Below are 15,730 nucleotides of genomic sequence, written 5' to 3'. Positions count from 1 at the left end.
TTGCTCTCATCAAAATTTGGGCAGAACATAATAGGATTTTGTCTGACCATTTACAAAGCAGTCCCCCAAACGCTAGATATCTATCAAACCAGATACAAAATGAGTTAATTCACACTTGTGGTCAACAGTTACGACAGCAGATCGTCGATGAGTGTAATTCTGCAAACTGTTTTAGCTTTAGCATAATTGTAGATGAAACTACTGATGTTTCTACCGTCCAAAAGGTTTCTTTATGCTTGTGTTATGTCGGTTCCATTAAAGACGGTTAACAAACAAAAAACAAAACAATCAAAAAACAAAAAGAAAAAAAAATAGAAAGAAAAACCGAGATAAAAAGAACAAAATCAAAGCTGGCTGTGCTTCTTTTAACTTATACTCATTCCTCTAAACACTTAAAAAGTTTTAAAATGGATGGTCAAAGCTGTTACCTTAATGAAAAAAATGTTATTCGAATTTGAAAATTATGCTCAGACCCTCGCTTACACATCTTAAATTTCCGGCTACGCCGCTGATACTGCAGACTTAGGTAAATGGTGTCATGCAAATCTGACTATTGGCGGGTGAATACTCCCGAGGACCTTTGGCCCACCAGCAGAGGTCTCGACCCAAATACAAAAGAGTGCAAATTTCGGTATGCTGTACACGTTTTAAGCAGTAACCTCTCAACAACAGTATCAGAACCAAATACAAAGCAAGAAATTTATTTTTAAAAAAACAATTGCAAACAAACAATACTCATAGTTCAGGAGCAGATGCTGACACTGAAAAGGGGGTGCCAACCGGGGTTCCTCAGAAAAAGGGGGAGCTTGGACATTGTTTACCAGTTTTTGTCAATTTTACACAAGAATGAGAATTTTTTTCTTGACTGAAAAATTGTTCTAAACCGAAAAGGAGATGTTTTGTTCTTTACTTTTCAATAACTTGTAACAAAACAGAGAAATAACAACATACACAATGCTGTACATTCATCCGTACACACAAACAATAAAAATAAGAATTCTCATGGCTGAGAGATCGAACAACTACACATAAAACATACAATTTATTATGGTTTTTATATGGTCCATAGGTCGAAAATAAGACTTAGTAAAGCTTGGTAAAGAAATACGCCTCGATCGAAGAGCTCTTGGTTTTACTTTATCCATGTCCCCGTGTCACGTGTCCATGAACTGCAGCTCACTTTTCCAATGTTTTACGTACCCATTTAGGTGCTGCAAAAAATATTTATCAATATTTATTTCGTTGTTTCCATTTCTTTCCACATAAAATTACTAGTGTGCTTTTTTTTTACCTTTTGATATCCTTTCTGTTTTAATAAACTGTTTTTGTTGTGTTTTATTTTCTGATTGTTTTTTGCTGTTGAATAATATACTAGTATTACTCAGGTCAAACACTTCTAAACACACCAGTTATTTCTACATGAAACTGTTTGTCTGCATTTACAATACTAATATTTTCAAAATTATTGTATGAAATAGGAGAGTTTGTGCCCACAAATTTTATACATGTAAAACACAAAAAAATCTTCGGAAGAAAAGTATGACCAAGAAAAAAACCCACCTTTTGCGCTTGTTGATACCATTCCTACAAAAAAAAACAAAAAGGAAAAAAACAAAATGGCAGTGTTATGATGACGAAATAAAGGCAGCTAAAAATGCACAAGAGCAAAGCTACATGTAATTTCGACTTTTCTCTGTGAAACATGACTGGTTTGATTAAGTTAGTCGCTGTTGCTAAGCGATTATAGTACTCGCCCAAATTTTTTACTGTATGTATATACACCCGAACAAAAGTGAGACATATGTTTTTATATGACTTTAAGTACGCACGAAAACATATGTTTCATATCCACATATTTACCATCAACATAAAAGGATGTTTACATTTACATATTTAATTAATGAAAAAACTATACAAGTGAAAGTCAACGTCAAGGTTTTCCGTCGTTTTTAAAACTAAACGTTTTCGTTTTCTTTTTAACATATATTCCATATTGGTCGTGAACATCATGATACATGATTTGAAATATTTATTGCAAATTGTCCAGTCTATAGAGTAACCATAGCAACTAAAAGTCCATGTTTTATGTTAGGGCTTCCGCAAATAATAACCTGCCGATCAGAGCTAGGTGCGAGCCTCATAGTTGGAAATCATGTTTTATGAGAAATTTTTTTTTCAATTATCAGGAGAGCTTTGTTCAATTCATAGTTGTCTATCTGACCACTTTTAGCAATATCCTGCATTATTAACACTTTGCTATGGTGTACTTTGAGGTTCAAAAGTATTTTTATTTCCATATGTTGTAAAAATGGAAGCATATGCTGCAAATAATGTAGTATATGCTACAATATTGTAGCATATGTTGTATGTTAAAGCATTTGCTCTATTTTCTACTGTAAAATGCTGTTTCCTTCAAAATTAATTTTAAAGCATATGGTGCTAGTTTAGCATATACTATATATTTCAATAGGGCCATGTTTTATTTCCTAGCGTACTGAAAGATTCAAATATATTGTAAAGCATATGTACTTCTTTGTTTATTCTAATGCACATTCCTAAATGATTTGAATATGTTAGTTAATGTTAATTATACTTTGATCCTCCCATAGAGAATAATTTGTTACAAAGCTAACATTGAACTATTAGAGCGCTTTTATTATTGCTATATTGAATATTCTTATGAACAGACCGACTCGCACGCAGCCTCTTTAATGAGCATTCATAACACAGTCATCTTGTTTTGCCTCATATGCAACAAAATTATATTTGATACTTACGGTACACATAAAACTAGATGCATATGCTACATACAAATACAACTTAAACTATGAAAAACAGCATATGGTACATAAAGTACAGCATATCATATATTTAATACAGAATGTATGCCACTTTTTTAATGAACCTCGAGGCACGTAAATGCAATAGAACCGAGATCAAGCGTAAGCTGTAAAAATGCAATGTACATGCTACAAATTATAGCATATGCTACATACAGCATATGCAAATAAAAATATTTATGAACCTCTTGGTTCACCATATTTTCCTCTTAATTTGTAACAGAACCGCCAGTAACGATATCAGATCTTTGACACTTACCTCTAGGTTCCTCAATAGAGACGGTCACATGACTTGTGCTAGCCTTCGGATAGAAAACGTAATCTCCTCCAGTAAACATCGTCTTGTTTGTTTGCACATTTATGCAAGCCCAAGGATGACCAACAAATGTTTTAGAGCCGTATGTCTCACCTGGCTTTAATTGGCTGTATCTAACAAGCTTCCCTTCATAGTTGAACCAGTTTACAGTAACGGTGGACTTGGTCTTGTTCACAAAAGTACAATAGGAGATCTCTCCGCCCGAAACAGATATGATTTTCCCTTCTAATTCCATTTTGACCCTAATAACTGTATGTTTCAGCATTGGTATTGATTTTCATGGTTCAATAGTGATAAACTATTTGTATAATTACACTGGATATTACAGTTGGATTTTAAACGAGCAGTCAATACAGTCTGTTATTCCTAAAATAAACTTTGCCACCGTAGTTTTTTGACGCAATACACATAATATGCGGACCATTTAAATTAATGTTACCAATTATTTGAACTCTTTTGGGTGGAGATCACTACGGATGATATATTTGGCTGATTAGGAAATACCTGAAACATAAAACTTTAAAAAAAACGAACTTTCCTACGACAAAATTAGACTAATTGCTTATTGAAACTAAATGACATTTTAATATCATTTTCACCGAATCTAACCCCTAACGCAGGTTTTGCGGTTCCAACGCCGGATTCACGGTTTTTCTAACGCCCGTATTTGTTAATTTGCGGTCATTTCCTATAAAAAAAAAAAGAGAGTGGATTGCTATAGTAAATTGCTGTGATATAAATGACAATTTCATCTATCAATATGGCAATATGAGCATTCGGTGCTATACTGATCAATCTAAAAAATGAACATTCGGTGCTACACTGATCAATCTAACAACAGTCCCTTGTATTTAGTGGTAAAACTGTATCGTTTTCTCAATTATTCCTGAAAATTAAATGTAAACACAGCGTATTTGCCTCCTCTTAGCTTTTTCACATCAAAACGTTATGTCGTGACCCTCAAATGCATATTGGGCACTCATTTTGTCATCATTTAATCTGCAGAAATCTAAAATTTCACATAAATGCTCTCAATTTCGCAAAAACCCGAAATTTTTTTACGAGTCTCGCACAGACAATACATGTGTGGTAAAGCTTACGGTGCTCGCTGATATAGGCAATGTCTACTCCATATTAAGTATTTACAACCAAGAGAAAACGGACAGCCGGACCCCGCTGGACCATTATAATGAAAACAGAAGTGCTGGACATTGTTTATTTGATCGTTTTCAGATTTTCTCCGTATCTATAGTATCTATATTATTGATTGACATTTATTTATTTGTAATTGACTTTGGTTCCCGAATTGTTCTTTAATCCCCTGTTAATCTTTATGATTGTTACGGAGCTGAGAAACCGCCCCAAGCATATTTGTCAATATCGGAATTATCGCTAATTGATTTAAAACCTAAAAATTCGGAATGTTTTTATGTGTTTTATGATCCTCTGTCAAAATACATGTACAGAATAAGTTTTGTCTTGTTTAATCGAGGAGTCTGTCCCTGACTTCCAAACTGTACATATACTTTCACCAGATGTAAATAGAGTTGTATGTAGTGTACTGGGACTTTGCAATTATTGCATCTCATGCCGCCAATTATAGACCATAAGAACAAAATGTGTCCACACATTCTATATATGTTTATGTGTTGTCAATTTTATATTACTTGCTGTGGTTTTATAATAACACGTGGTTTATTTTGGTTTTATGTTATGTAGGAACATCTTTACATTATGTCGTTTTGTCTTTACGTTCTTCCATTTGGTCTTTACGTTCTGTCGTTTATGATTACGTTATGTCAACATATATTTACGTTATGTGGATTTATCTTTACGTGCAGTGGATTTTTTTTATTACGCGAGGTCGTTTCATCTTTACGTTGTGTCGATCTCTAAATACTTTATGTGCATCTTTCTTTTCTTTATGTGTCGCCTGAAATAAGGATATATGTTGAATACATCGATAATTCTACAGGAGCAGTCCAACAACTTTAGTAAGCCTTATAACAAGGATCACTTCAGCAATAAAAAGAATATTTTGCTTAACCTAACGGTTTTGGAGATATATACAAAAAACTACTGTCTGACCCCTGTGTTTTCTACTTTCAGTGACGGCGGCCATTTTTTTCAACAAATCAAAAATCCCCACATCGTTTCTATGCAAGATACTACAAGGAACATTCATACCAAGTTTGGTTCCAATGGGTCAAGTAGTGTCAGAGAAGATTTTGGAAAGAAATAAGGTTAACATTAAAAACAGCAAAAGAAACGTCGAAAAAAGTCAATAACTCCAACATGGCTTAACAGATTACAAAATTTGACCACAGATAGATCTAAACATGTAAAACACTTGAAGCCTGTCAACATGTGGCTTAACCTAACGGCTTTGGAGATCTATGCGAAAAACTACGGTATGATCCCTATTTTCTATCTTTAGTTCCGACGGCCATGTTTTTCGACGAAACAAAAATTCCCACATCAGTTCCTTGCAGGATATCCAAAGGACCATTCATACCAAGTTTGGTTGTAATTAAGTTTTTTTTAGAGGAGAAGAGTTTTGTAACATTGTTAACGGACGGCGACGGACGCCAAGTGATGGCAATAGCTTACATGGTCTTTGGCTAGGTGAGCTAAAAATGCTTTTTGCTTCAACAAAGTATAAAAAAAGTAGCCAAAAATACAAAAAATGCTTTTTTTTTGCGACAAAATGAATTGTAAATGTTAGATATAAGGGTAGCTGGAAATCATATTTTGTTTGATGAGTGGAGAAGAATGCATGGGGGTTATCTCGTCCGACATATTATTTGTATACCATTCAGGAATGTTTATCTGACATCACTTTTGTTTTTGTGGAAGTTGATTATAGTTTGAACCGAGTATGGGTGGGTATGGTGTTTGAGTATGTTGATTATGACTAACCTTTCATTACAGTTTTGGCTGTTAGAATTTTGCTGCACATTGATACTTCGTAAATCTATGTACCCCCTTTCAAAACCTGTGTAAAACAGGACCGCTTGTTCACAGTAATTTGACGTTTTAGTGGTAAAAAAAAAAATATAAAAATCAAGAAAATTGTAAGTATATATAGCGATTTTTCTTTATTTTATTTTACACTTTTCACCACTAAAACGTCAAATTACCGTGGCTTGTTCAATGAAGTAACTGTAAAGACTACCCAAATTTATTTCGTTCAGCACTTTTCTAATCCGCGTTATGACGTCTATTTGTCTTTTAAGGTCCGATTTGAAGTTCACACGATCGGAAAGTCCCGGGGTCATACGTCATCATGACATTTTTGTCCACATTACATAAATTTGAAATCACTGCACTTAAAGAAAAGAAAGATGCACATAAAGTATTTAGGATTAGAGATCGACACATATTTAAGACGATATGACCTCGCGTGATAAATCAAAGTGCTGAGGCACTGAGTCAAGGAAGACCTCAAAGTAATCAAAAATATTCATGTAACCAAATTGTAAGCTAAATCAACCGATCAAAACTTAGTCCTTTTAAAGAATAAGAATTTGTTTTAACGCTGTATATATTTATACAGTCCGTTTATCAATATATATTTTGGGATCTTCTTTTGTTTTTTTTGTATTATTGCTTTTGGTATTCCTGGCTGTACACGTACGTTGATGTCCTCAAATTTCCTAACACTTGAATCACCATTTCTTACAAAATATGAATTCCACTGAGAATCACTGACTATCAATATTCGATGAATTTTCAAAGTAAGAATGGATCCACATCTTGAAATTTCGGTTTGGAGATGCATGTAGTAGAAATGAATCCTGCAGGCTGGAGGAAGTTGAACAAAGGCCTAATCTCAAGGGTAAAATGAGCAGAAAGCTTCTCCTTGTTTGTGCTCACTTTGATGTAGATTTTTTTTGTAATAAATTTAAACTAAAATTTGTTCTTGTCATCGTTGTCTAGATCAGGCTATGGATTTAACTCGTCGAAACTGTGCACTATTTACAATAAATGATTACCTTTCTCTAGGATTTTTTAGTTCAAACAAGGATAAAAACTCTTGTTGTAAAAATTACTATGCACATCATTGAACTAAAAACAACTTTGTAGCTCATAGATTTGAGCAATTTAAGATTACAATTAAGTTGGAAAGTCAATGGTATAGAGATGTGGCTAATACAGGGAATATGATGCACCTTGAGTATAAATCCATCTTTTTTTCTCTCCAAAACAAACAAAGTTACCATTGAAACCATTACCCATGAGTACCACTTTTTTATGATGAATCACTATTGCTGAGTGTTTTATACCTGTCTGATTTCAATAATGTATGTGCATTTCTTTCACTTTTTTCTGCATGATTGTTTCACAAATATTTATAAGATTATAATACAAGTAACTCTTATGTTTTGCAATTATATAAATGCTAAGAAATCAGCTTCATGTTTTTTTATAGTTTTTTTATTAAGAGATGTTGAAATATACATTTACAGCTGCTTCATGCTATACATACATGTACCAGCACTTGAGAATCATGAACATTATTTCATGCTTAAATAGTGTCCCAGCACAGAAATGGCCTGTTTTACTTTTGCTTTCTTTTCACTTCATCTAGTGAAACTTCTAAGTGATAACCACTGAAAAGAAATCAAGGAAAAATCATAACAGTGTCTGATATATGCAAAATGTTACAATGTAAATTCATGAAAATATACATGTATTTTAACCACATGATATGGAGAAACCTCCTCTTGTTGGAAAATATTGTTATATCTACATATAATTTTGTGCAAATCAGGCAAAAATAAGGGTTGGGTGGTTATAACAGTACCAGATTTTTACTGGTTTTGAAACCACCTGGTCAATACTCCCACAGTGATCAATACTGGTTGATTGAAAATTTGCAAACAATATTTCTGTCATTATTCATAGTTTTTGTCCTACATTAAAAACGTTAATATTGTATCTACTATATTTCAGTGTTCTTAGATTTTATTCTTTTAATATCTCTATCAGCTGTATTAATTAAGAAAAAAAATAAACATTTCTTTCTGTAAAATTATTCAAATCTATCTGAAATAACATAAACTTTACAAAAATGTATAGTGTGATTCATGAGCACACCTTTGTTTCAATAAATATTAATAATAGATAACATACATGTAAGTAAGAATGGAACAGGTTACTTTTCACCTGTCATTGTTAAAACACCATCTCCTCATAACCAGGTAGATCATAAAAAGTGGTTTGAAGTGATGAGTTTAAAACAATAAATTAAAGTCATTTCATTTACCAGACAAAAACCTTCTAAATACAGAAAATGGAAAGCTTGCTTAAGGATATTGCTTTAGGGCTTCTTCCATGTATGATTTTAGCTACCTACTGGTTTATAATGATGTTTGGACCCCCATTTCAAAATTGATGGATCAATCCTTGAATGTTGATTTATCTATGAGCAATTAATGTCACATCGTAAAGTAGAAAATAAATTAGATACATGTATTACTATATTACAAATATCATAATTTCATGTATGAAATCTTTAATTGATACTGTACTATATATGCAAGTAACCATAGTTAAGAGTACATGTATTTTTTGTAGTTTTCAGTGTAAATTTCTAGTTCACAGACATACAAATGTTAACTGCAAATTTTGCTAAGAAATATGACTACACTGTTCTACACTGACAATAAAAACAGTATTCCTATCACCAGTTTTGAAAATTTTAAATAACTGTGTGCATACGAAGTATATGAATAAATAATGTATACCTTTAACACTTACCTAGTACATCGTATATGTAAGAATGTCCACGAAAATCAGCTCTTACGAAGTTAAACATATGCCTATTGATGCCATATGATTTGCATTTATATAACAATCCTGGTTTCCAAACTAGGTCAAATGCCTTTTCAATGTCTAGGAAAACTGCTAAAAGATGTTGTTTTTTAACTTTAGCCTTTTTGATATCACCCTCGAGCGTTAATAAATGGTCTAGAATAGACCGACCCTGCCTAAAGCCGCTTTGTGTATCTTCAATTATATTTTTCTCTTCGAGAAGAAATTGGAGTCTTTCATTAACCATACCTTCCATAAGTTTACAAAGATTAGAAGTTAAAGAGATAGGACGGCATGATTTTGGATCAGATTTATTTTTGTTAGGCTTAGGAATAGGAATAATGTTGGCTTGCTTCCATGAATCTGGTAATTTACCACTTTTCCAAATTTTATTAATCAAATCTAAAAGCAATTTTAGCATATTTTCGGGCATATGTTTAAACATTTCATATGATATTCTGTCGTCACCTGGTGATGACGCTTTTTTATTTCTAATTATTATACACATCTCCTCTATTGTAAAGGGTAGATTGTATTTTGATTGATTGTTAGCATGACAGTTATCCTTATGAATCGAATTTGAACCTTCAAAAACTGTTCTTGTAAACGTTTTTGAATTCTGAGTAAAGGTTTTGCAACGCCTTTTATAAGCCCAGGTAACATGAAATAACCATATGACTGGATCAATTAATTAACAGCAAAGGGGTGTTTACAAATTCTAGACCATACCATTATACTGGAAATGATGGGTTTATCCCCCTGTCAAATAAACCAGTCCAAATTATCGTATGCTAACAATATAACTAAATACCAATTGAAATTGCCAAATACAAAACGTACATACTTTAACAATTTCATCTCATCAACCATGTACATCGTAATGTATCAGTGAACTTGCCTCAAAATCGTACACTGTGCCTTCCAATGACTATATAAAGAAAAAAACTATTTTTAAATCTCTCACGATGATCAATGTAACAAATTAAAGGGATTCAACCGATGTATTTGTCTGATAAAAGCGTCATATAATTTGTCTAACTTTGAACACAACTGACAACAGTATAATTGACAGCTGACCATAAATAAATTTCATTACACAACTCAAGGGTCACTCGCCCGCGGGGTGATATAGGTCGAGGGTTGATACTGCATATCAAACAGATTTTCATGTCATGTTTATTCTTTCTTATATTTTATTTATACAAAATGTACTTCGATTGTGTTCTGTGCAAGGTGTGATTAATGATATATGTCTGAGGGTGTGATATAGGGCATGCCATACAGGTCTATTGGTGTGATTTAGAGAATGCGATATAGGTCTATGGGTGTGATATACAGTATGTGATATAGGTCTAGGCGTGTGATATAAGGTATGCAATATGTCTGTGGGTGTGATATATAGGGTACTTGAAATGGTTATAGGGGCGTGATATACAGTATGCAGTATACTGGTAGGTCTAGGGGTGTGCGATACAAGTCTAGGGTGTGATCAGGCGCGTAGCTGAGGCCAAATTGAAGTGTAGGCAAAATTACGGCAGGGGGTCCAGGGGGGCGAAGCCCCCCGTCCCCTAGAAGCTCCGCGGAGATAGCGTTTTAGCGCATCATTTATACCTCTCCTGGATGTATTTTATCTAAAAAAAAAAATGGCAAAATTAAGTGCAGGCAAAAGCTTTTGTGCCTAACGGCAGCTACGCGCCTGGTGATATACAGAAGACAATAAAGGTCTAGGGGTGTGATATCGAATGCAATATAGATTTAGAGGTGTGACATAGAATGCAATATAGGTCTTGGGGTGTGATATATGGTATGCAATATAGGTCTAGGGGTTAGATATACAGTATGAGATATATCCATGGGTGTGATATACAATATGTGATACAGGTCTAGGTGTGTGATATAGGGTATGCGATGTATATCTGTGGGCATGATATAGGGTATGCGATAAATGTCTATGGTCGGTGTGGAAGTTTGGATTTTAGGAACATGTAGAAGTGTATGTGTAATGTCATGGCTCATGTATCCACTCGCGTCCCAAGGACATTATTTATTTCACTGGATACCCCTCCTTTTTGATAGTTCAAGATTACCGGGTACCTACTGAATGTGATGAATTTGCCACATGACCTCATTTCATCCTTACCGTTGAAACAGAGACATTGTTTATGTCTCTGCTTTGAAATCGTAATAATTTAACAATTCTGTTTATTTTCTATTTTAAATACTTCATTGTTTGCTACATGTATGTTTTACCATTTATTTTATTTATGTAAATGTACATGTAGTAATTAATATATATGTACACAGTGATTGCATTTTATGTACAGAAGTTAAATTCCTGGGATCAAATTAATCACACGTGAAATTTTCCAATAAAAAGGAGGAGGGTCAACCTTATGCACCCTCCCCTGGATCCGCCACTGTAATCTATACTTACTACACAAAAGGTGCACATTGCAGCTCCGAAAATCCGTCATTAGAATCTCCCGATATCTTCATTAAAAGGGTCAGATCGAGAGAAAAAAATGGCAAATCTCGATTGAGCTTTTCTCCCTGCGAGAGCGAATGTTTGGGCCAATTTGACAAAATAGTCCAGCTCTCTGGGTCAAAATTTAAATAGGTAATATCATATAATCATTGAAATCTTGCAATTCTATACGTATTAAATAGCCTAAATATCGTTATGCGCCCATATATCGTACGAAAAGTAAACATCACATATTTGACATGGAGTATGATCGGCAGCGGAGTGATATCTTAATGCAAACTTTGCAAGGAGAACAACCCGCGGAGTGTTATTTTGTTAGTTAAATGTTGAAATGTCTACCCTGGTTACGTAATTTGGTTGCCGACGATCTCTAAGTCAGTTCAGTCTATAAATAGACTTCCTTGACAAAAAAAAACACTGCGCGTAAAGATAAATCCACATGACGTAAATATACGTTGACATAACGTAATCATAAAACGGCAAAACGTAAAGACGAAATGGAAGAGCGTAAAGTCAAAACGACATAATGTAAAGATGTTCCTACAGTTTAGGCGTTCCATATGTGTAGCTAAAACTGATGAGTTGTTAAATAATTACAAGGTCAAGTGCGATATCCGCTTCTTCCGGAAACTTGTGAAACTTAAAAACAGTCTCGAAGTACAAATATATCAAAGTTAGTAATTCTATGATAGAAGTTGCTGACTCCTTTATGGAATATTTTGCTGACCTGTATAATGAAACCTCAATTAATGATAATTATGACATATATAGTAGAATCGTCCTATCTTGAATTTAAAAACTGGGCATTAGAAAACAACGGGACATTGGCTGGTGGTGCTATAACGGTAGACGAAGTCAGCAAATTTATCAAGACTTAAAGCGTCAGAAAGCTGGTGAGTGTGACCGTATTCAGTACGAACATTTTATTTATGGTAGGGGTCCGGTTATACGATTTCTGGCGTTTTTTTTATTTAATTCTGTAGTATCTTGTGGACACATCCCGAAGTCTTGGAAAAACAGACTTTTCGTTCCGTTATACAATTCAAGGGAAACGGAAAGTCGAGAACTCACTGGATAGTTATCGCCCAATAGGCTCATTATCATGCACTCTCAAATTGTTCGAACAAATAATTGAGTCACGAATGGAAAGTGTAATATCTGAAAACGACATTTTTCCGACCCCTCAGCAGCAAGGATTACAAAAAAAGGGTCTCAGTTGCCTTACGGCTTCCTTTAATTTGCATGAAACTCTATATTATAATCTAGAATTGTCGAACAATGTATATGTTGCTTTCCTTTAGATAGTAGGAAAGCATTCGACACAGTATGGTGTAAGAGTTTAATGTATAAACTTAGTCAGTTAAGAGTCAAAGGTCAATTTTGGCAAATCATCGACGATTGTCATGTTGATACTCATAGTGCTATTGTAGTAAACCAGCACTAGTCACGTTTTTTTTCACAGTATTTGAAGGTGTGAGACAGGGTGGGGTTTTGTCAGGTTTGTTGTACTTAGTTTTTATTAACGATTTATTGTATGATATTGAACATTCAAATCCTAATACTGGTATTATTAACATTATTAGCTGTGCTCCATCCCTAGCAGATGATATGTCCTGAATCGGTGATAACCCGGCTACTGTCCAACGTATGCTGGATGTCTGCTTCGTTTATTCTAGGAAGTGGCAATTCCGATTCAGTGCAAACAAGTCTTCTATTGTTCGTTTTTCATTGAATACAAGACCTGCCCCTGTAGACCACGTATGGAAAATAGGTGGAGACATTGTACCTGTGGTCGAAAGTCAAACTAATTTAGGTATTGAACTCAAATCAGATTACAGAACTTCAAATTCTTGTCGTAAAGGTAGAAACTGCTACTATGCTTTACAAGGAATGTCATCCGATGGTACTAGCCCAAACGTAATGATAACTTTATTATTCTGTTATCTTACCGTCGTTACTATATGGCTGCGAAATGTGGACTAATTTGAAAACTAAAGACTTGTCAATGTTGAATGTGTTCCAACACTTTATTGCAAAAGACATTCTACCTTTAAAACGTGATACTCGTTCTGATATGCGTGAAAATATTCTTGGACTTCATCCTATCATTAGTCAGACAGATAAAAGGAAGTTGTTATTTTTTCAGAAACTCTGTTGCCTTAATCATAACAATTTATCAAAGAACTTTTTGCAAGACTGTCCCTCATTGTAAATGAACCGTCAAGAAAACAATTAGGATTTATACCCGACATCATCAATATACTTCGCCGTACAGACTGGAAGGTTATCTCGCTATCTTTACATGAATGGACAATTCCCACTTTAACAAGTTTGGAACAAAATAGTCAATCGAAATGTCTCTTCAATTCAAACTGACAATTGGGTGTATCGTAAAACAATAACCGTGACTTAATTTTCTAGATTCCAAAATATCCATACATGGAACAATTGTCTGTTTCATGTGTAAAATTGACAAAAAATGACAATGTCCTAGCACCCTCTTTTTTATGAGGAACCACGGCTGACATCCCTCCTTTTCTAAGTTTCTGGATCCGCCCCTGTTTATACTTTGACACAATGCTGCTTTTATACTTTGGTGGGTTTCAACAAATATTTGGGACACGTCCTCCTTATGATACTCACCCTCTGCTGCTCTCTCAATATTGCTTCCGATACTGAGTTAGCACCAGTCGGGGATTTTTCTTCTTTTCTCTAAATAATTTCCTCCCTTGTTATTGGAGTCTCCATACACAAATTCTACAATTGGTTTAAAATATGAAGAAACAATCTTTTCATTACTGGTAAGCAGGAACAGTAAAACTCTGCAGAACGACTGGTGAAGATTTAAAATATACATGTTCATTATTAATATGCAGTGTTAAATATGTTACCCTTTAAAAAAATTCTTGGCACCCAGTAGATCTACGGTAAATCACCAGATCACGAAGGTATCTCCACTGAAAATCTGAAGTATGGCGGTGACCTGGTCATAAATATTTGACTAACGTCATCAACAACATACTAAAATGCGGCCAGCTTCCAGGCTACTACAAGACAGGCACCGTAATACCCATTTATAAAGGGAAAGGAAAACCTGTGCACGACCCAAATTCCTATAGAAAAACTAGTTTCCATGCAGTACAATATCGAAGATCTTGGAGAAATTGTTACTGATAAGAAGCGAAGGCACTGTCCTCCAACACCAAAGCCAACTACAGAGGGGATTTCTTTTCTGGGGGTGTAACTGATATTTCCGTGTTTTTTTTTTTGGGTTTTTTTTTTTTTAATTTTTGTGGGGAAACTCGCTTGATTTTAATTGTGCAATTTCTACCGGACTCGGCGGACAGACATCTTAGTGGGGCTTTGAAATAGACATGGTTCAACCTATACACATTTTACTTCCACATAGTCAAGTCAGTTCAAGTAATTTCCAAAATATATAAATACAAAATAAGACATCAATTTAGCTTTTCCTTTTAACATTATTACAAACAAATAAAAAATACAAGCAGACAGAACTTTGAGCAACGCTTTCGTGTTGTTTATTAAACATGTTGCAAAGACCTAAATTCAATATAATACTTCCCAACTTCAAATGTAAAGTAAGGAAGCTTTATCTCAAAACTTAAAAGAAAAGTACCTTAAACAAAAATCTAGTACAATCGAAATAGTCACATTTTTACCAACCTTAAAATAGACAATGTTCAACCTATACACATCAACTACTCCCACATAGTCAAGTGAGGAAAGTAAAATGTGTACGGCTTATAAAGGAATCTCATCAGGCTTGACACTGTTAAATCGATTATCTCAGAGCTACAATGTTTTCGTAAGACAAATTATTCCTTCAAAGAAGTACACAAGCCCGGGTGCGGGATAAGAAATATTCTATTTGACTCGGGCGACTAATTAGAAAAGGAACTTTTACCTGCCAAAGAATACTACTGGATTCAAATATGCCATGTATACAAATTAACACAATAAACTTATTTACAAATTTAAATCCATAAATATAATTTCACTAAAAACATAATTTTGAATAAAACTTTTTAATAAGTTAGTTCAGTAATGAAAATGCGAAAATCAAAAATAAAGACAAAACTTCCATTGAAAATGCTAACTCTTTAAAAATGTATTTAAGGCAATTTTGCCCACCTTTACAGCGTTATACTTACAGAAACATCGCCGAGGCAAAAGACAACAACAATACGTTTATTACGAAAAGTCTGCCTGAGTGGAATAGAAGGTGGCCAGTGGACGATAATCAGAGAG

At 34.2% G+C, this 15,730-nt stretch overlaps 1 protein-coding gene across 3 annotated transcripts; it reads right to left on the bottom strand.

The window, feature by feature from the left end:
* Nucleotides 1-1,029: 1,029 nt before the first annotated feature.
* Nucleotides 1,030-15,214, bottom strand: LOC148609267 (uncharacterized). 3 transcript variants are annotated; one of them, XM_088541431.1, is made up of 5 exons: nucleotides 15,146-15,214; nucleotides 14,102-14,215; nucleotides 3,100-3,660; nucleotides 1,561-1,584; nucleotides 1,030-1,211 (listed from the first exon to the last, which is right to left on the bottom strand). In XM_088541431.1, the coding sequence occupies exons 3-5, from the start codon at nucleotides 3,419-3,421 to the stop codon at nucleotides 1,177-1,179; spliced, it is 381 nt and encodes a 126-aa protein (XP_088397557.1). In that variant the 5' UTR covers nucleotides 3,422-3,660; nucleotides 14,102-14,215; nucleotides 15,146-15,214; the 3' UTR covers nucleotides 1,030-1,176. The 3 variants fall into 3 exon arrangements, with proteins under 3 accessions (XP_088397557.1, XP_088397559.1, XP_088397558.1); XM_088541433.1 differs by having other exon boundaries at nucleotides 3,250-3,660; XM_088541432.1 differs by lacking the exon at nucleotides 1,561-1,584.
* Nucleotides 15,215-15,730: the final 516 nt, after the last annotated feature.

This window comes from Perna viridis, chromosome 8 (assembly GCF_037379345.1).
Source record: "Perna viridis isolate PV_CMFRI_1.1 ecotype Kerala chromosome 8, ASM3737934v1, whole genome shotgun sequence".
NCBI classification, from domain to species: Eukaryota; Metazoa; Mollusca; class Bivalvia; order Mytilida; family Mytilidae; genus Perna; species Perna viridis.
This window is presented reverse-complemented; position numbering and strand designations above follow the sequence as displayed.

Bases quoted from the DNA above. Each gene is read 5' to 3' on its own strand.
- LOC148609267 (XM_088541431.1), bottom strand. From the start codon at position 3,421: ATGCTGAAACATACAGTTATTAGGGTCAAAATGGAATTAGAAGGGAAA. The intron at 1,585-3,099 runs GTAAGTGTCAAA...TTTTTTTTGTAG, and splicing joins CTCTATTGAGGAACCTAGAG to GAATGGTATCAACAAGCGCA. The intron at 1,212-1,560 runs GTGGGTTTTTTT...TATTTTTTGCAG, and splicing joins GGTATCAACAAGCGCAAAAG to CACCTAAATGGGTACGTAAA.